Source organism: Cryptomeria japonica, chromosome 3 (genome assembly GCF_030272615.1).
Source record: "Cryptomeria japonica chromosome 3, Sugi_1.0, whole genome shotgun sequence".
Lineage (NCBI taxonomy): Eukaryota > Viridiplantae > Streptophyta > Pinopsida > Cupressales > Cupressaceae > Cryptomeria > Cryptomeria japonica.
Genome location: NC_081407.1, coordinates 240,869,623 through 240,891,633, shown reverse-complemented (window position 1 = coordinate 240,891,633; position 22,011 = coordinate 240,869,623). Strand labels below are relative to the sequence as shown.

At 35.5% G+C, this 22,011-nt stretch overlaps 1 protein-coding gene across 1 annotated transcript; it reads left to right on the top strand.

Moving 5' to 3' along the window:
• Positions 1 to 17,031: 17,031 nt before the first annotated feature.
• Positions 17,032 to 21,725, top strand: LOC131074436 (cytochrome P450 CYP82D47-like). The gene is made up of 4 exons (XM_059217286.1): positions 17,032 to 17,361; positions 17,511 to 17,981; positions 18,454 to 18,988; positions 21,607 to 21,725. Exons 1-4 carry the CDS (start codon positions 17,032 to 17,034, stop codon positions 21,723 to 21,725), a joined length of 1,455 nt encoding a protein of 484 aa, XP_059073269.1.
• Positions 21,726 to 22,011: the final 286 nt, after the last annotated feature.

Genomic DNA, 22,011 nt, shown 5'->3' with positions numbered 1-22,011 from the left:
TTAATGTTCTTCTTTGTTCGTCATTTTCTTTTCACATTCTTCACGGTTCATAGTAGTCATCGTAACAGAGGATACAGTTAAGATTAATTGTAATTAATTAGTCTATTAATGTTACAAGTTTATTTGAATGTTTGTTTAAAATACTTTATGAGAATTTGAAAGTATTCTATATTTTGAAACCTTGTTGTTCATGGGTGTCTATAGAAGTCATCATTATTTCTTTGTGCTCACAACATGCATGTGCATGTTGCATTGTTTTGTTGTATGTACATATAACAAATAAATTCACGAGAATGATTAAATTAGGCATTTTTCCTATAGGTCAATTTTCTCATGCTTTGTCACAATTCATGACCTATTCGAGGTTGTGACTTCTTGATTTTGGATGATAAATTTTTGATGATTTTGCATGCTCTTTATTACTTTTTTTCATTTTGTTCCAAATCATAGAAATTTTCAGAAATCATGTGGGTATTTTTGAAAAACACGATATAGGTTTATTTCAAAATATATAATATAAAGTTTAGTTTTGGATCTTTGTGGATGCTAAAAATATTTTTATAAATCTTTTAAGATTGAAATAGAAAATTGAGTTTGACATTAACCATAACAAAGTGATTCTTATGATTAAATATTGAATTTTTTTTTAAAACACAAAAAATTTAATGGAGAGCACAATCTATGAGGATTTAAAAATGAATATAGAATAATTAGTCAAGGAAAATTAATAGACTTCAATGTTTATTAGCCCTTGCATCATGAGTTTGGAGGATTCTTATGATAAATGGATCAATAATTTAAAAATACAACCATGAAAATGGAAAGGAAAGGGTATTCCAAATTCTTAGATGGTAGTTACTAATATCATGTTTGTTGATGATACATTATTTTTTGATGAATAAATCATGGAAGAAGATAAAGTTATAAAAATAGTACTCAGTAATATTTGTATAGCTGAAAGAAAAAAGTAAACCCCTTCAAATCAAAGATATTTTTTCAGAATACTTCAATAGAATTATAATTTTTATTTGGATTCAAGCAAGACTCTTTACCATGAAAAATATATTGAAATTCTCTTATTTGTTGGTGAAAAGAAAAGCTTATTTTTGTTACTTATTTTCTCTTCAATAAAAACTTAGAATTTCTTCACAGAGAAGCATATGGCTCCCATTATCAAGAAGGATTCTAATGATTGAATTAGTTTTATCTATAATTCCAAACTACATAATGTCAATGTTAACTATTCATGACGGAATCCTCCTTGACATAGAGAAAAAGATCAAAACATTCTTGAGAAAAGGAAACATAGACGATATGAAAAAATTCTCTTCATTCTTTGGATAAATCTATGCAACTAAAAATAAAATGGATGGATAAGGATTCATAATTTGGAGGCTAAAAATCTATCTTAAGGATTCATAGTTTGGAATCTTTTTCCCAAAATCAAATTTTAAGTGGGATAAAATCATTTAATCAAAATATCTTGATTCTAATCTTCTAAAAAGAATCTCTATAGTTTTGAATCCTCCTTAAGGCTAAAAGTTGTGGAATTTTATGATCATTTGTAGAGAAAACATCTCCTTAAACCTTACTTGGATTATTCATAATGTAGAATAGCTATATTTTTCAAAGATGCATTGAATGGATACCTCCTATTATCTAATAATATATTATTACTTGAGTTAAACCACCCAACAACAATCTTGATGTCCCCTTCTACTTCATAAAAAAATTGAATGCTGAGTTTGTTTTAGGAAAACATGTGAACTACTTTGACATCCAACCTTTCGAGGGTGTGGGTTTAGGTATGCCCCAAAATAGACCTGGAGTAGTCAGAGTAGTCCAGGGCCCATATGTCCCCCCTCCTCCTGTAGATCCCCCACCTCTAGTGCAGCATCCAGATATCATTTGTGAGGCAGCATCATAGACCATATCGGCTATTCACTCTTTGAGTAGCCTTTTGGTTTCTCAGGATGGGTCAATAGCTCAGCCTACTTTTGATGGTAGTGGTGCATCTAGTGGCGCCAACATGTCCTCCTCGGCTCCACATATTTGCATGACCCATAGTTGTGTCATGTGTGGGCACGTATGCTTGGGTCCAGTTGAACAACCTGTTGATCCTCTTGCGCACGGTGCAGATTATGAGGTGTACGAGATGCACAATGCACCAGATGTTATGAGACAAACTAGAGGATACCCTGGGGAGTCCTCGCATGCTAGAGGCAAGGAGGCACCTTCATCATACATTGATGATGTAGTGGTAAGATTTGTATTTTCATAGTTCATTCTATATTTTAAATGAACATTTATAATCTAGATAATATTAAGTACTAATTTTTATTTACATGGTCTATTTAATAGTTGATGACCGAGGAGGAGTTGACACAAATCCAGAAGGGCACCTTGATGGCCATTTCATTTGGCCTTGTTAACTTGACGATACATATATTATTGCACCTAGTCGTTTGTATTTTATTGTACATACATGCTCGTCATTTATATTGGTATTAATTATATTATGTAGTATCTTATTTTATTCTTGTAGGGCACAAGCAACATGAGTGCAGGGTTGTGTGATTTAGGATCTGGTAGTGCAGTTGGAGACAAGGAAAAGGTAATTGAATGCAAATATGATTGAATGAATAATTTAAATAACGTATAGTGATTATATACCTCTAGACATATTAGATTGATAGTTTCATATACTTGTTGTGTATATGCATAGAGAATTCTTGTCTTCATGTCCTTGTTGACTACACCCAATATACCTGAAGATGAAGAAGAAGAAGAGATGCCTCGAGTACAAGTGTGTTTATTTTATTTTTTGTTTAGTAGATATAATTTGTTATTATCAGTGACAATTATATGCTAACTTGTATCAATGTCATGTTTGTGAACATATGTAGGTTGTGTATAAAAATATTGAAAACATACCTCCTCTACCCTAGAAATACATCAAGAGTCTTGCAAAGCTGAAGAGAAAACATGGAGATGAGTAAACAAGAATAGTTCAATTATAGTTCATTTTTATCTTAACTTTTCGAAAGTGAGTTATATAATATAACTAATCTTAATCGTGGTTTGATTTTTCTTGTGCGGGATCCTTCACAACCGAGAAATGCAGCGAAGATGATTGATTTTGATGACCCATCAACAACTTAGGATGTTATAGATAGTTTTGGGATGCTTACATGTCTAGTTGGAATGTATATTTTGTATGTGGACATACATTCACGTATATATACATACATTTTGTTTGAGTTGGTGTTTATGCCATATTTGTATATGAACATACACTTGTAATCATTTGACATTTTCATATATACAAAAGTTGATATTTGATCATATAAATTATTGCTCATCTGCGCATGGTGTTATCATGGAAATATTTAATCTTCATTCCAATAATTAACAATGGTTAATAATGGTTATTTAATGAACAATACAATTCATTTCATTTCATCGTAAGTGTTGTTTGTATAATGAACAATAAAATTCATTTAATGAACAATACAATACAATTCATTTAATGAACAATAAAATACAATTCACTATTACCCTATGCATTCTCCTATTTTTCTCCCCCCACTCGGTTGAATGCTCAGGGTCATACTCTATCGGCATTATCCCTTGAGCACCCTAAGTGCTAAAAATTGTCAAACTTTGACGGGCCCTAACTCAGAATCCGTGGCACCCACAAATGATCCATTTGAACCTATGATCCATGAGAGGGGTTCCTACAAAAGCCTATCTTGGTTTTTCAATTTTCCCTACGGTTTTATTAGGGCAACATTTTATCGGTTGGAAAAAAATTCATCAGTCTCATTCAATCGAATGTTGTCATGTGGTCAATTTCTCATTGTGCTCGTCATGATAACGAACCATTGGCTCTGACATGTCTAGTTAGGCATTATTACCGTATGCATGCTCCTATTTTTCTCCCTGACTCGGTCGAATGCTCGGGGTCATACCCTACTGACGTCGTCCCTTGAGCACTGTAAGTGTTAAAAATTGTCAAATTTTGATGGGCCCTAACTCGAAATCTGTGGCACCTGCAAACTATCTATTTGAATCTATGGGGCCACGAGAGGGGTCCCTACAAAATCCTATCTCGGTTTTTTAATTTTCCCTTTGGTTTTATTAGGGCAGCATTTTTGGCAAAGTTGGCAAAAAAATCGTCAATCTCATTCAATGAAAAATATAGATACACAAGCATTGCACTATAGACACATAATGATCATCAATATTTCCATGTATTGTATACATATAATTACCATTACACTTGCATGTGACATCCATGAAGGGATATGCAAACATGATTTTTTTTCATTATCAATACAACTACACCAATGTACTCATGTATAGCTACATTGTATATCATCAATATAACTAAACCAATTTGCTCATGGACATTGTATATCATCATAATAAAGTTACATTAATTCACATCCATATACAAATACAACATCCCACTTCATCTGCATCAGACATCCTCATGTCCTAAGAGAAAAGCTTACCTAAAGAAATGCCTGCATATAAATGAAGACCAAAATAAGCAACCTTTTTATGTGGAATGAATGTGCTACAAGAAATAAATTATAACACTTAATACAGATTATTTTATTAAATTATAAATAGATCATTTGAAACATTTTTAAGATGTACAAGATTGTATAATTACGAAACTTACTAGTTTCTCTGCAAAGTATACAAGCATAACTTTGAAGAAAGACACATGTTGACTAAAGCCCTTCTCACTGCATTTCTATGCATGGTTAAAGACGATGGTAGATATGGTCATTTCTAAATAGAAATAAATTCACTTGACTTAGTGTTTATGCACAAAATTTAATCTCATTAATGCACAAAGGAATATGTACCATCACCAAGAGTAAACTAGTCAACGATGAATGATCTAGCATGAACCTGTATTTATAAGAATTGTTAGTCTACACATAAAATGCATGGATGAACATAAAGGCTTTATGATAAACACTTCAAGTGAAATGCATGATAATAAATGAAAAGGTGGGATTATATATCATAAAAATACATCCCTTCAAATTATATCAAGAGAACCCACTATGTTGACGCAAAAATCATAATGTGATACTATTGTATATCATCAAAAAAGACCTGCATGAGCATAAAGGTTTTGCGATAATTATATCATCAAAAATTGTAAAATAGTGTTGTCTAATAACAAAAATTGTAAAGCTCATCAAATGCATGATAATAAGTTGTGTTACAAAAATAAGTCCCTTCCAATTATATCGAGTGTACCCGCTATGTGCATGCAAAAATTGTGTTGCCAAAAAAAATGTTAATCAATAGACATGCATTTTGAACACATCCTTAATATACACATAAAAAAATTGATCATTAAGGTTTAATGATCATTGTTTGAAATTAAATGCATGATAAAAAAAATAAGGCACCATTAAAGACCTATTACTCAAGTATACCTGAAGGGTCATCTCTTTGCTTAAGAGTATCCAGTATTGCTTCATGATCAATAGTAGTCACTGTCCATAGCTCTTTGGTCTTCGAATTTGCTTGATGCTTCAACAACTTGACATTTGTAGCTATAATAAGGTGTAAATACATTAGAATGATTTTGTATCTCTCATGGTCTTCAAATGCAAGTATGTCATTCTTTCTAATTAGCTAGGACACAATATAACCCCTTAGCTCACCATAGGACCCATAACGACCCAATATGGTGTCTTAAGGGGTCATATGATGCCCTAAGGGGTTGTAGGACAAAATATGACCCCTATGGACACCATATGACTTATAACGACCCAATATGGTGTCATAAGGGGTCATATGTTGTCCCCAAGGGTCATATAGTGTCACATGACCCCTTAGGACACAATATTAACCATAACAACACAATTTGGTGTCTTAAGTGGTGATATAGTGTCTTAAGGGGTCGTAGGACACAATATGACCCCTTAGGACACCATATGACTCATAACAACCAAATATGGTGTTATAAGGGCACATATGTTGTCCTTAGGGGTCATATGGTGTCCCATGACCCCTTAGGATACCATATGACCCATAACGACACAATTTGGTATCTTAAGGGGTCATATGGTGTCCTAAGGGGGTGTAGGACACAATATGACCCCTTAGGACACCATATGACTCATAATGACCCAATATGGTGTCATAAGTGGTTGTATGTTGTCCTTAAGAGTCATTGTTATCCAATGACCCCTTAGGACACAATATGACCCATAACGAGAGATTTTGGTGTCTAAAGGGGTCATATGGTGTCATAAGGGGTTGTAGGACACAATATGACCCCTATAGACACCATATGACTCATAACAACCCAATATAGTGTCATAAGGGCTCGTATGTTGTCCTTAGGGGTAAGATGGTGTCCCATGACCCTTAGGACACCATATGACCCATAACGACACAATTTGTTGTCTTAAGGGGTCATATGGTGTCCCAAGGGGTCGTAGGACACAATATGACCCCTTAGAACACCATATGACCCATAACAACCCAATACGGTGTCTTAAGGGGTCATATGGTATCCCAAGGGGACATAGGACACAATATGATCCCTTAGGACACCATAGGACCCATAACGACCCAATATAGTGTCATAAGGGGTCGTATGTTGACCTTAGGGGTCATATGGTGTCCCATGACCCCTTAGGACACAATATAACCCATAACGATAGAATTTGGTGTCTTAAGGGGTCATATGGTGTCCTAAGGGGTCGTAGGACACAATATAACCCCTATGGACACCATATGACTCATAACGACCCAATATGGTGTCATAAGGGCTCGTATGTTTTCCTTAGGGGTCATACGGTGTCCCATGGCCCCTTAGGACACCATATGACTCATAACAACACAATTGTGTGTCTTAACCGGTCATATGGTGTCCTAAGGGGCATATGGTGTCCTAAAGGGTCATATGGTGTCCTAAAGGGTCGTAGGGCACAATATGACCCCTTAGGACACCATAGGACCCATAACAACCCAATATGGTGTCCTAAGGGGTTGTATGTTGACCTTAGCTATCATATGGTGTCCTATGATCCCTTAGGACACAATATGATCCATAATGACACAATTTGGTGTCTTAAGGGGTCATATGGTGTCCTAAGGGGTCATAGGACACAATATGACCCCTATGGACACCATATCACTCATAACGACCCAATATGGTGTCATAAGGGGTCGTATGTTGTCCTTAAGGGTCATATGGTGTGTCCCGTGACCCTTTAGGACACCATATGACCCATACCGACATAATTTTCTATCTTAAGGTATCATATGGTTTCCTAAGGGGTTGTAGGATAGAATATGACCCCTTAGGACACTATGTGACCTATAACAACCCAATATGGTGTCTTAAGGGGTCATATGGTGTCCTAAGGGGTCATAGGACACAATATGACCCCTTAGGACACCATAGGAACTATAAAAACCCAATATGGTGTCATAAGGGGTCATATGTTAACCTTAGTGTTCGTATGATGTCCCATGACCCCTTACGACACAATATGACCGATGACAACACAATTTGGTGTCTTAAGGGGTCATATGGTGTCCTAACGGGTTGTAGGACACAATATGACCCCTATGGACACCATATGACACATAACGACCCAATATGGTGTCATAAGGGGTTGTATGTTATCCTTAGGGGTGATATGGTGTCCCATGACCCCTTTGGACACTATATGACTCATAAAAACACAATTCGGTGTCTTAAGGGGTCATATGGTGTCCTAAGGGGTTATAGGACACAATATGATCCCTTAGGACACCATAGGACCCATAATAACCCAATATTGTGTCTTAAGGGGTCATATGGTGTCCTAAGGGGTTGTAGGACACAATAGACCCCTTAGGACACCATAGGACCTATAACAACCCAATATGGTGTTATAAGGGGTCGTGTGTTGTCCTTAGGGGTTGTATGTTGTCCTTAGGGGTCATATGGTGTCCCATAAGCCATTAGGACACCATATGATCCCCAACGACACAATCTGGTGTCTTAAGGGGTCATATGGTGTCCTAAGGGTTCAGAGGACACAATATGACTCCTTAGGACACCATCGGACTCATAACGACCCAATATGGTGTCATAAGGGGTCGAATGTTGTTCTTAGGGGTCATATGGTGTCCCATGACCCCTTAGGACATAATATGACCCATAATGACACAATTTGGTGTCTTAAGGGGTCATATGGTGTTCTAAGGGGTCGTAGGACACAATATGAACCCTTTGGACACCATAGGACCCATAACGACCCAATATGGTGTCTAAAGGGGTCATATGGTGTCCTAAGGGGTCACAGGACACAATATGACCCCTTAAGACACCATATGATGCCTAAAGACACCATATGGTGTCTTAAGGGGTCATATGACCTATAACGACACCGTATAGAGTTGTAAAGGGTCATATTGTGTCCTAAGGGGTCATGTGGTGTCTTAAAGAGGTCATATGACACATTATGACCCCTTAGAATACAATATGACTCATAACAACACAATTTTGTGTCTTAAGGGGTTATATGGTGTCCTAAGGGGTTGTAGGACACAATATGACCCCTTAGGACATCATAGGACCCATAATCTCTCTCTCCCTCTCCCTTAATATCTCTATCTCTCTCTATTCCCTCTCCTCATATCTCTCTCCCTTCACCCTCCCCATCTCTCTCTCTCTCTCTCTCTATATATATATATATATATATATATATATATATCTCCCCTAATCTCTTTATCTCTCTCTCCCTTCCCCCTTCCCCCTCTCTCTCCCTCCCTACCTCTCTCTCTCTCCCCCTTCTCCCTCCCCTCTCTCTCTCTCTCTCTCTCTCTCTCTCCCTCTCCCTCTCCCTAATATCATATACTAATTTATTTATAAATTAATATATTATATTTTAATATATTAATAAACAATAGATTAATTATGTGCGAATTTAGTTAGTGAATTTACTTATTAAAATCGGATATTGGAAGTGACAAGCCGCCCCCTCTCTCTCTCTCCCTCTCCCCTAATCTCTTTATCTATCTCTCCCTTCCCCCTTTCTCTCTCTCCCTTCCCCCTCCCCCCTCTCCCTCCCTCCTTGCCTCTCTCTCTCTCTCTCTCCCTCTCCCCTAATCTCTCTCTCTCTCCCTAATATCATATACTAATTTATTTATAAATTAATATATTAAAATATTATATTTTAATATATTAATAAACAATAGATTAATTGTGTGCAAATTTAGTTAGTGAATTTACTTGTTAAAATTGGATATTGGAAGTGACAAGCCCCCCCCCCTCTCTCTCTCTCTCCCTCTCCCCTAATATCTTTATCTATCTCTCCCTTCCCCCTCCCCCCTCTCCCTCCCTCCTTGCCTCTCTCTCTCTCTCTCTCTCTCTCTCTCTCTCTCTCTCTCTCTCTCTCTCTCTCTCTCTCTCTCTCTCTCTCTCTCTCTCTCTCCCTCTCCCTAATATCATATACTAATTTATTTATAAATTAATATATTAAAATATTAAATTTTAATATATTAATAAACAATAGATTATTTATGTGTGAATTTAGTTAGTGAATTTACTTATTAAAATCGGATATTTCTGTTGTACAAATTTCAAATTTCAAATTTTGGCTTGAGAATGCTTTGGGACTTGGATTGGAAGTGAAAAGCCTAGAAAGTCAACTGAAAAAACATGGTTTTCAGTATTCCTTGATTTTCCAGACTTTACAGTGGTGGCTAATGAATTTTTTTGTAGCCAACATTGATAAAACAAAAAGGGTTTTTTAAGGACGTACTCAGCTTTCCAACAATGTAAGGCTTGTCTTATTTCGAATTTAATAAATAATTATTATTTATTTTCTAATTGAATTGTGACAATAGTCCTGATTGATAGACTAATTGAAAAACACTCAAAACTTTCAAACGGTATAACATTTTTTCAATCTGAAACATGCATCACATCCTGCGCTTCGTCTACTATAGGGAAAAATTAAAAAAATTAAATTTCATAAGGTTTTGACCAAGTTAAGGTGGTCAGACATAGGAGTTTCTGAATTTTTGAAAAGTTGTAGTAAAAAATTTGTAAAAAATTATTTCCTCTCACTTATTGGTCACTTGATTCCATTGGTGTTTTCCTCATTTTTGTTGGATGTATAAAATATTATTTGTTTCCTTCATTTATTTTTCTTTGAATTACTTGCTTTTGATGAGCTGAAAAAATTTACTTTAAATAGTTTGGTTCATATTATTATTTCATGAACTAGGATTATATATTTATTGCTTCATAATCCAAACCTAGTCCAACCACCACCTGCAAATTTATATTTAATACATTATAGCCTCCAATATTCCATTAAAAACATCTATGTTATATGATTAAAAAATTTATAGTAATAATTATAAATAATTTAATCAAATTAATATCATTAAATAAAGGAATAAAAACCCTTTCGACATTAATCAATAATAGAGGACAGGAGCGGGAGCGGATGTGCTAGGATTTTGAGAGGAGGAGATGGAGGGGTTGTTGCAAAGGAAATCGGTGAGGAGGATAAAAATGGGGATGGGGGAAGGAATGTTGCCTTCCCTAAGCTTCTTTCTTCAGCCCTTTCAATTTGTTTGGTTTGGGCTAAAAGTTTCATTCTTTATAGTGCCTATGTGGCCTCCCAAGGGTTTCATGCCTTGTTCTAGGTCCTTTCTTTTGAACTGGCATTGTTCCCTCCTTTTTATTGGGTCAAGCCATTGATCTTATGGTGGGTGGCTCTCATTTCATGGTTAGATGCAGCTCTCTCCCCCTTGCCTTTAATCCCTATGTGGGTTGCATTGGAGATCTCCTTTCTAGTCCTGTATTATTTTCTTGGCTACAACTACAGGGTTGTTGATGCTGTCTCACCTACTTTTAGTGCTCGCGAGTGGTTGTGATGATAGTTTCTCAGGCTCTTGTCTTCAAAGAAGGATGGTGTCTATGTGATGTCTTCTCATTCTCCTTTTGTGATGGGTGGTGTCATTCCATGCCTTGCCCCCCTGTTATGCTTTCCTTGGTGGATCATCTCTCATCTTTGATGTCTTGTGGTCACTTAGCTGACCTCGTGTTTCTCATTGTTGGGAATTTCTAATGGTTGTTGCTCCCTTCACGTTTTGGTTTTATGCCCATGTGGAGCCCAGTGATGCTGTCTATTTCCACTGATTTGGGTTTCGTTCAATCCCATATCGATGGGGTTTGGATTATTTTCTAGGTCCATACCTCCAGTGCATCGTGGCCTTTTTTGGGGGGGTTTGTGGTGTCGTCCCTACCATTTGTGCTCCCTATTTTGGGGGAGGGTTTCTTCTGGTAGTCTTTATTGTATGAAGTGCTTGCCTTCTTTCTCTTTGTCTGAGTTCAGAGGGGTCATGGGGCCCAAGAACTTTCTATTGGTAAGGAGATTTCCTTGGGATTTACTTCTCCATTGTTAGTTGTGGGTTAGATGTGGTGATAGGTTGAGGGTTGGTTACCCTGTGATCACCTAAACAGAGAGGGCTTTTCCCCTTCTTTCTTTCTTCCATGGTGATGTTGGACTCCTCTCGAGGATTTCTTCCTTTTGTATGGATTCTTGCTTCTACCTTTGTTTCCTCTCTATCTCTAGTGTATATTTATGATGAAGAAAGCTTATGTTTGTCCCATGTACATTTTGCAAGTGGTAAAAGTTTGTGGGGTTCTGACCATAGACCTTTTTTTTCTTATGTCAATGTCAATTGTGAAACTAATGAGGTGGTTCATGCCTTCTTGTTGGCAGGTTTCGTTACCAAGCAAAGTTTTTAGGGAGGCCTTTCAAAACCCTAGGGGTGCATCTAGTGTTACTACCACATGTGGACCTATTGAGGTGGTTAACTATTTTTGGGTGGCACAGTTTTGTTGGATATTAGAGTTGTTTGGATATTTTATTGTCATTGATGTCAACATATTCCTATGTTGCAGTGAATTGGTTTGTTTCAGAGAGTTGTTTGGTTGATCTATTGCAGATGTGTTCATGCATTTTATTGGGTTTCAAGATACTTATCTCTAGTTGATTCAATATGAGTTTGATATGTCTATGATAGGTGAGATGAAATTCTTTCTGGGATTACAAATTACATAGACTAATAAAGGCATTTTCATATCTCAACCTAATTATGTGAAGGAATTTGGTTTAGATGATTCCATAACTGTTGAAACTTGTATGGTGACTGGATGTAAGATGAAAAAAGAGGATGAATCTTCAAAGGCTAACTATACCTTGTATAGATCTATGATTGGTGTATTTCATTATTTGACTCAAACTAGACCTGACATTATGAATGTTGTATGCCTTGTTCCAATATTTTAGGATGATCCGAAGGAAAGTCATGTTACTTCTATTAAGAGAATATTCAGATACTTGAAGGGAATGGTTGATTTTAGTCTATGGTATCCGAAGGATGAATATTTCAATTTAAATGCTTATACTAATTCTGATTGGGTAGGTAATGTTGATGACTGGAAGAGCACTACCGGTGGAGCATTCTTTTTGCGTAAGAAGCTAGTTGCTTGGACAAGTAAGAAGCAAGATTCTATTTCTTTATCTACTACAGAAGTTGAATTCATTGTTGGTACTTGCAACTATACTCAGGTTATTTGGATGAAGCAGATGGTGAAGGATATTAGAGTTGTTTATAATGAGCCTACTATTATATATTGTGAAATTCTAGTGCTATCAATATTTCTAAGAATCCAGTATTGCATTCTAAGACAAAGCATATATCAATCAAGTTTCATTTTCTGAGAGAGAAAGTCACTCATAAGGAAGTGAGATTGGAGTATGTACCTACAAAGGAACATATTACATATATGTTTAATAAGATGTTGCATGCAGAAACATTTGTATATCTGAGAGAGAATTTAGGGGTGATTTCCCCTCCTACTGTGAACTAGATGCATTGAGCCACATCGAGCCAATGGACTTCATTATCTTATCCTATTATCTGGATTGATGAGTTGGTGTTGTTGCTCTGGGGGAGTAGCCAGTGTGTGATTTAGTTATTTAGATTTGTGAATTTTTCCTAAGGGAGAGATAGTATCCTTCTTATAGGGAGAGATGCATGAAAGAATAATTATTTGTATGTCTCTTTGGCATTGATGTCAAAGGGGGAGAAGAGCATGTGAAATACCCTAAAATATTTTTGAGATGATGTCAAAGGGGAAGATTGTTGGTTGTTGAGTTCTTTACTTGAATTGATTGTTTTTCACACTCATATGTTTCCATCAATGCCAAAGGGAGAGATTGTTGGATATTAGAGTTGTTTGGATATTTTGTTATCATTGATGTCAACATATTCCTATGTTGCAGTGAATTGGTTTGTTTCAGAGAGTTGGTTTGGTTGATCTATTGTAGATGTGTTGATGTGGTTTATTGAGTTTTGAGATAATTATCTCTATTTGATTCAATATGAGTTTCATGATGCTATGTGGTGATTTGGTCTAGTTGTGAGGTCTGGTATGTGGACTAGTTTTTTAGTGTTCAGTGTTGCAGAGTTGTGGTTTTTGATTCATGTTGCTCTAGAATGATGATATATTAAGCTACAAATCTTGGAGAGTGTTTGGGATGTTCGTGTGTGTCCTATGATCAGATGGTTCATGATTTAGAACTTCACAAGAATATCTTTCAATTTGCCAATTGGTGTTCTTGAGCTCTAGTGATGGTGATAATGACGATTCTTATTATCCAAGTTTTTGCAGTGATTGTGGTAGAATTCATGATTATTTTTTATGTGCTCTGATCATTTTCTATGCGTTTTGGTGGTCTGTGTTAATCGTGGTGCACGTTTTTGAAGATTTTATTGGTCCAGTGGTAGTCTTCATGTTATGCGACATATTTGGTGGTGTAACGCATTGCGAATGATCTTGATGAAGTAATTGGTGGTGTTGCATGTTTGAGGATTTAATTTGGGTCCATTCTATGTCTTTTCTGACATTATATTAGTCAATTTATGGATTTATTCATCGCGTGACATAATTTGGTAATTAGGCTTTATGTGTTGAGCCGGCCTTGAGTTATGGTTGATGATTTGTATAAATAAGCATTGTAATCATGTTAGTTGTGTGTCTGCAATGTTGTTTATGATATGAGGGAGTATTGTATGTGAAAACAAGCAAATCTATCATTTGAAATTATGGAAGAGAAGAGAAAAGTTATTGTGTAGACAATGTGGTTAATCAAAATTATAATAAGTCATTTGGAGATGTTATTCTTTTAGTAATTTAATATAGATTGTTGTCTAATCTTTGTAAGGTAGTGAGCCTTCCCAGGGTTGTAGCCCTTTGTCATTTTGAGCAATGAGCTGTAGGCAGTGTGCTTGAATGCATGTGCATTCATCATTGTAATATTTACACATACTACTGTAGAGTATCATCTTATTGTGATTAGGTTCACACTGTGGTTTTTCCCTTAACCAGGTTTTCCATGTCAAAAATCCATGTGTTATGTGTGTTTTTGATATGGTGTTTATCTTTTCTACTACTATTCTTAATTATATCTTAAGTTGTTGTTGATATGGTTGAATTGGGTGAAAACTGATTCACCCCCACTCTTACTTTTCTTGCATTGTTTTTGTCCTACTGTCAACAAGTTTTCCTCCAAAAAAAGGTTGTGGGATGCCTTTCAAAACCCATTGTTAGTTCTCCATTCCCTTGGTCGTGTTTCCTTCAATGCAATGGTTTGGGTTAAGAAGATGGTTTGGGGTTCTCTCCTAAATCCCTCTATTCTAAGTATGTAAATTTTGTTGTGGTAGGTCCCTTTGTCCTATTGGTTGCTACTTTGTTTAAGCTTCCTTTCAAAAAAGGGCTTGTCCTTTTTTGGTGATGTGATTTTGGTGGTCTCACTGGTTGTGAGTTCTTCATTATGTAATAGGTGGGTGGTTATGTAATAGTATGGGCCTATCCCACTTTTTCTAATCAAAAAATTAATTGAGAATAGATACAAATGAAAAAGCATAAATTAAACTAATTTAATAAATGATATACTGGGTATAAATATAAAAAATAGTGATTATTAAATATCCATTGTAGAATGTGAATGAGTGGAAAAAGATATTTAGCTCTAAAATTGACAACGACACATAAATATGTTAGAGATGCTAAAATCTAATTTTATGGATCCTAGAAATAACATATCTTTCTTTCTAAATTTCCATGGGGTCTATATAGTTAACAAACTCTACAAGGGATTGAATTCATTAGTCTAGGTCATTTACATAATTATGGATTTTCTCTCTTGTAGAAATGGTCTAGTAGACTTTGTGCTCTCACTTCTTATATCATCGAGTTTTTCTTCACTTTGTGATGTGGATTTTTGGTATTTAAAAAAACCTTTAGAAGGCTTGTAAATAACTAAGATACAAGATCTCTAAGTCAACTCTTGTTAAAAAATGACTTTATGATCATGGTGTTAGAGAAATCAAGATCAATTTCACAAATGAAAATGCAAGATAAACAAATATTATCATACAAAACATGAAAAAATTATGAAAGAGATTTGCATATAGACGCAAGGTTAAGGAAGCGAGAAGGTAGGATTGAAAGTCGAACTACTCCTCCAAATATGAAACATGTGTAGGACTCTTAGGATAAGTGTATGAATACTTGTAGAGTTCACATGAGATGAGACAAACATTAAGATGCCTATGTAAGTGAAATTAAAATAATGTGAATAGCTCTACTAGGCACTAGATAAAAGTAAACTAGGTAGGTAATATTTGTTTTCCTATTAATACATAAGGATGATTAGATATAGAAAATTTCAACCATGAAAATATTTCTAAGATAATTGTGCAAATCTAATTTTTTTAAGTACAACAATGTAAATGTTCATGCCTTTTGAATATAATTGATATTTCCTTATATTATCTTGATCTTAATGAATATAATTAAAATATATTAAATGCAAGTACATACCAATTAATCAAACAGTATGTGCTTAGCTAATTCAAGATGATAATAGTAAATGGTATAATACATGGAATGTTAAAATACTAAAATGAGAAGCATTTATTTTGACATGTTTGTGATACTTAAATGCATGAAAAACAAAAAAATATTGTTTATTTATTGATGACACTGGTACGACACATCATCTAGTACCATGTTGGATGGGGGGAGACTAGACCTCATGACCTCATGGTTCACCACTAGAAGCTCTTGCCAATCAAGCTAGGCCCCCAACCCTTAATTTTATATTATTTTTATTACAAGATTAGTGTGTTAATATTCTTAATAAATATATATATATAAATAAATATACATTTCTACATTGTTTTAAATATATATTATATAAATAATATTATTAAATATGGGGGATGGAGAGTGTTTTTACATAAAATCTTTTTTTTTTTCAAGGATAAGAACAAATATGATAATATAATAAAAAAATGTAGCCTTAATAGAATTTTTTTTTGGTCAAGAGTTTAGAAGAAATATAACAACATAATAAGAAATGATATAATCATATATTATTTTTTTCAATTGAATAATGAACAAATATGATATTTTTGACAAATATTTTATTTATTAAAATTACTTACCACTATATTATAAAAATAACACTAAATAAACATGGGTGTAAATGTCAGTGATACATGCTTTCAATCGAGTTGGTAAGCACATGAGACACTAAGGATATTGTTGAAGAAATTCTAATAAGAGATTTTGTGGAGCACGTCTTTGATTACATTGAATTTTTTTTGGACTGAGTTGATTATTTACAATTATTGATTTAACAACTTTCTAGATCTTGAAGAAAAATTGTGCTGGAGATTTATCAATTATTGGGTATCACCATTAAAAACATTTGTTCACGGTATCTTTATATCCCTATCAAATTTGTTTGACTTGATTTCTTACCCCCTCTGATTAAATTAAATGCCTGTATTCATCATGGTTACGTAACAGGCCTTACAATGATTGCGTATTCGTACTAGAAACAGTCGCTTAGGGTTTCTCTATTTACCTACACAGCTGATCATTAAATCAAAACAAACATGGAGAACAAGAGGATGATGAATTCAAAACTCCTGTATATATTATCCAGTATGCATTATAATTTTACAGTTGGGTTTGCCACAGTTTTTCTCTGTGCAATAATAGTAGTTTGGCTGAAAAAAGATAGAAGTGATAGGCGTAGACTCCCCCCAGGACCCAGAGCGTTGCCCATAGTAGGCCATTTTCATCTCCTGATAGACAAAGAAAAGCCCTTTCATAGAATTCTTGATTCACTCTCAAAAGTTTATGGACCCATTATGCACCTCAAATTTGGTAGCCGCCCAGTTTTGATTATCAGTTCATCAGAGCTAGCCAAAGAATGTTTTACAGTAAATGATTTATCTTTTGCTTCTAGGCCTCGTCTTACTTAGGGAAAGCATCTGGGTTACAATTATATGCTTGTGGGGTGGGCTCCTTATGGCTCCTACTGGAGAAATGTTAGAAAAATTTGTGCTCTTGAGCTTCTTTCTGCAAACAGATCCAAACATACCGACCCAAGAGAATGAGGCAGATTTGTAAAACTCTGGATATTCTGTTTCAACATGCTCAGATGAAAACCACAGTTAATATGAGAAGTGTTTTGTCCCAGATGACTTTGAATGTTCTGATGAGCATGATAATGGGTGATCGGTATTTTGGAGAGCAAGAGGGGGTATCATATGCAGAAATTGCACATCTGGTTGAAGAGTCTTTTATGCTCCATGGGATTGTCAATACTGGGGATTATATTCCCTGGTTGAAATGGCTTGATTTGCAAGGGTATGAGAGGGCAATGAAGAAAGTGCAGGGGAAAATCAATCCTTACATGCAGAAAATAGTGGAGAAGCACCAAGAAAATCCTCCAGAAGAGAAGGAAGAGATGGACTTCATAGATGTGCTCATCTTGCAGGCTGAGGAGAATAGTGAAGCGATCCCTGACAAAGATACCTTCATCAAAGCCACTGCTATGGTAAGCTCTTTTCCATGTATGTGTGTATATACCCAGATTTATTTAGTGTGATTTATTCATGTGTTCTAGTTAAATACAAACAATCATTTTCATATCATGTATAATAGCGATCCCTGACAAAGATACCTTCATCAAAGCCACTGCTGTGGTAAGCTCTTTTCCATGTATGTGTGTGTATACCCAGATTTATTCGGTGTGATTTATTCATGTGTTCTAGTTAAATACAAACAATCATTTTCATATCATGTATAATAATTATGGAATCTATATTTGTTAAAGAATTGAGTAGTGTAGTGGACTTTAAATTCATGAAATTTCCACAATTCATAATGAGCAATATGTTTTCTTCTAGATTAGATCATGTAGATTTTCTGTTGTCAATGATTAGGATGAAATTCTATGAATCCATCATTAGGATAGATTTTTCTTGTACTTGTTATTTTTATGCTACTAATTTATTTTTTTCTTTTAGAATATATTTAGTGCAGGCTCAGATACTTTTTCACTTGCCTTAGAATGGGCATTATCACTATTAATATTGCATCCCACCATAATGAAGATGGCCCAAGAGGAGCTTGATTCCAAAATTGGAAAAAGTAGATTAGCAGAAGAGTCAGATATGCCAAAACTAAAATACTTGCAAGCAATAGTCAAGGAAACATTGCGTCTTTTCCCACCCGGGCCTTTACTTGTACCACATGAATCTATTAAAGCGTGCACAATTGGAGGCTTCCATATTCTAGTAGGAACAATACTAATTGTAAATGCATGGGCAATTCATCGAGACCCAAGAATTTGGAATCAACCACTAGAATTTATACTGGAGCGTTTCTTGGAAAAAAATATAGAAAGAGAGAGCATACAAAGTTTAGGGAATGAATTTGAGATGTTTCCTTTCGGGGTAGGAAGGAGGGGATGTCCCGGTTCCTCTTTGGCAACATGCCTAGTGCATATAACTCTTGCAAGGTTGTTACAAAGTTTTGATTGGTTTCTTCCTGATGATAAATGTAATGCCCCGCCAGGAAACCCCGAAGGGAAAAGCCAAAATTACAAGAATAGAGTGCAAATTTTTTTTTTAAAGTTACAACACATAAGATGCAACAAGATACCAAAGATTCAGATTGCATAGCGGAAGACTTCAACTAACACCTAGAGAGTTTCCCAACGAGATTACTTAAATTTCACAATTCATTTAACTCACACAATTAATCCATTACGCTGAATATCTTAATAACGAGATAATTCATAATCAGGATAGTTTCTTTCGAAGGACAGAAATATAATCACAACAAAGATTCATCCATTAAGATCCATTCAAAATATTCATTCAAGCTTTTCATTTCAAATTACAAACCGTACATCTAACAATCTAATACATTAGGATTTCATCATAACACAAGAGATCTTTCCAAGCATATTTAAATTCCTTATCAACAACTGAGTATAATTCATTACTCTAAGTTACATTCTTTCCATATTCCAACTTAATGCATTTAAAGGACGATTACACACATACATTTACGATAAATCACATCCCAACCAATTAAGCATTCGAACAACATGGCATTCAAGATAGAATTGAATATAAGCATTTAAAGTTAATTCCAATTATCCACTTAACCATTCAACATAAATTAATCATACATGATAAAGCTGAATAAAGAGACATAAGAGAATGCATCACATAACACCATAATGATCTCGGAGTTCACCCCTAAAGGGCTACATCTCCGGGTCTGCTCAACTGCAAGACCCCCTCTGATAAATAATAAAGTTAAGAGTGCAAGAGGTTACACCATACAATCCAGCCATCAAGGCGATACATACAATATACAGACGACCGCATCGGTCAATTAATACATAAACGATCCTTAAAAAGAACAGGATCCAGCTGAACATAATCAAAGCTAAAACAAAAGTCCAGAAGAGCATCCATAAAACTGAGCCATCACCACCCAAGGTCTAACATGAAACCGACACTCACAAGGGCAGTGACAAAGGACGACTCACAAAGGTACTCAAAACAGGACAAAACGACAACACACTAGCGAACGTAGGGATAAGTGTCATCACACAACCTGGTATGGATACCATGGCAAGTCTTCATAGGTCCCGGCCCATACAATGGTAACCCTGGCAACCTAATCCGAACTTCCGGCCCATCCAAGCCTCATGTGGACCCACACATCCTCTCGTGAAGACAAGGAAGGTGGTTTGCCATTTCAGGCCTTCTCACAGCATGTCGAGTCTATGCTAGCACTCGTCCCATGTGTGAGGCACATTATCTTATTTATAAATTATTTTCTAATCTACTTAGGTTATCACTTATTAGACTCACTTTCGACGGGTTACCCAGCAGCCACTTTGGGCGCGGCCCCCAATCGAAAGCCACTTTCCCATACGACACTAGACTATACTCAACGAACTCAAAACCAAGGAATACACATGGTTAGATGAACGGAGTTCAAGAAGAGAGAAACAATCATCTGGTCAAACACGACTCAAGGGTAATCACTTGCTGACGGTACTCTAACTAGAGACCTGACAACTAAGGTTATCCACGAATCATTATTCGACTCACTCAAGGAATACGACCAACTATGACAACATCACAATACAATCGTTAACTCGGAATCGAGGACTGACACAGGAACACCAAATCATCCATATGACAGGGTCCTTTTAAACAAAGCAAAACATGCCATTTCATAATTAAAGCGAATACAGTAATTAAACTCGCAAGACAATAAATAGAAAAGACAGTATTTCCTCAAAATGATTTAAACATTTAAATCGATCAAGTTTTCTACATGATCTAAAACAGATTACAGTTATCTACCTCATCAAGGGATAAGTTGTTCTTGGTTTTCTAACTCCTAAGGTTCAAAGCATCGAACAGGCAAATTAAGCCATAATGAGTTTTTTTTTTTTTTAAACCAAATTCATACTAATTAAACTCAAACAACCATTAATCAATTAAACAAGGTATTTAATCTCCAATAGAACATCATTAACATACTGGGCTAAAACCAACCTCTACAGTTTCGTATTATTTCTCAAGCCCAGATGTATTTTACGGATTACGGAAATATATAAATGCAGAAAGAGAATCTAAATGGAGATAATCATTTCCAAAATCCAAATCTTAATTCCCTACGCACGTATAGCAGAATCCAAAATGAACTGTTAATTAAAGAGTATATTTATTATTCCACGATAAATAAAATATACACAATTAACGACTAATAGTGCACAATAACCCAGTTAATTATTAGTTAATATATAATTATTAATCTCTATCAATAAAATATATCTCACTAATGATTAGTGTATTTGCACAAATTTCGAATTAATATCGATGAGTATAAATACACAACTTAATTTCCATTAATCTTATATATAATAATCATTAATCAAAGATTGGAAACCTAATCATTAAACTAATATTCATTAACATGATATTAAGCCATATGCTTTTTTTTGAATACCAACAAAATACATTAATAAAAAAACACGATTTAATAATCTACGTTATACAAAACGCATTTAACAAAACTATGTTCTTGTTTTTAAAGAAAAACGCGTTCAACACAGTGAAAACACGGCGGCCGTGCCCTAACCCTAGCTGAGGGAGAGGGCGGCGGCGCTCGCGGCGGTGCCACTCAACACGGCCAGGCGGCGGCGGCGCCCTGCGGCCACCGCAGTGTGCCGCGGCCCGGGACTAAAGCACCAGCGAGGGTTTAAAGAAAACCAGGGGGGGGTACGAGTGGGGGAAAGGGGGGAGGAGTGGGTGGAGCTCTGCTCACCGCCTCCGACCCCAATCCAACGGTTTAAACAATAAAAAAAACAATGATACGCCCAGTTGGAGTTAAATCGATAGGAACCCCAAAACCCAGTTAAAAACAACTTTCCCGGCTCGGGTTTTTGATAATAGATTTGAAATATAAAATGCACAGCTCGATATCAATAAACACAAACGCCCAACACAAAGATTCATACTGAAATTTTGATTTACTATACATCCGGTTTA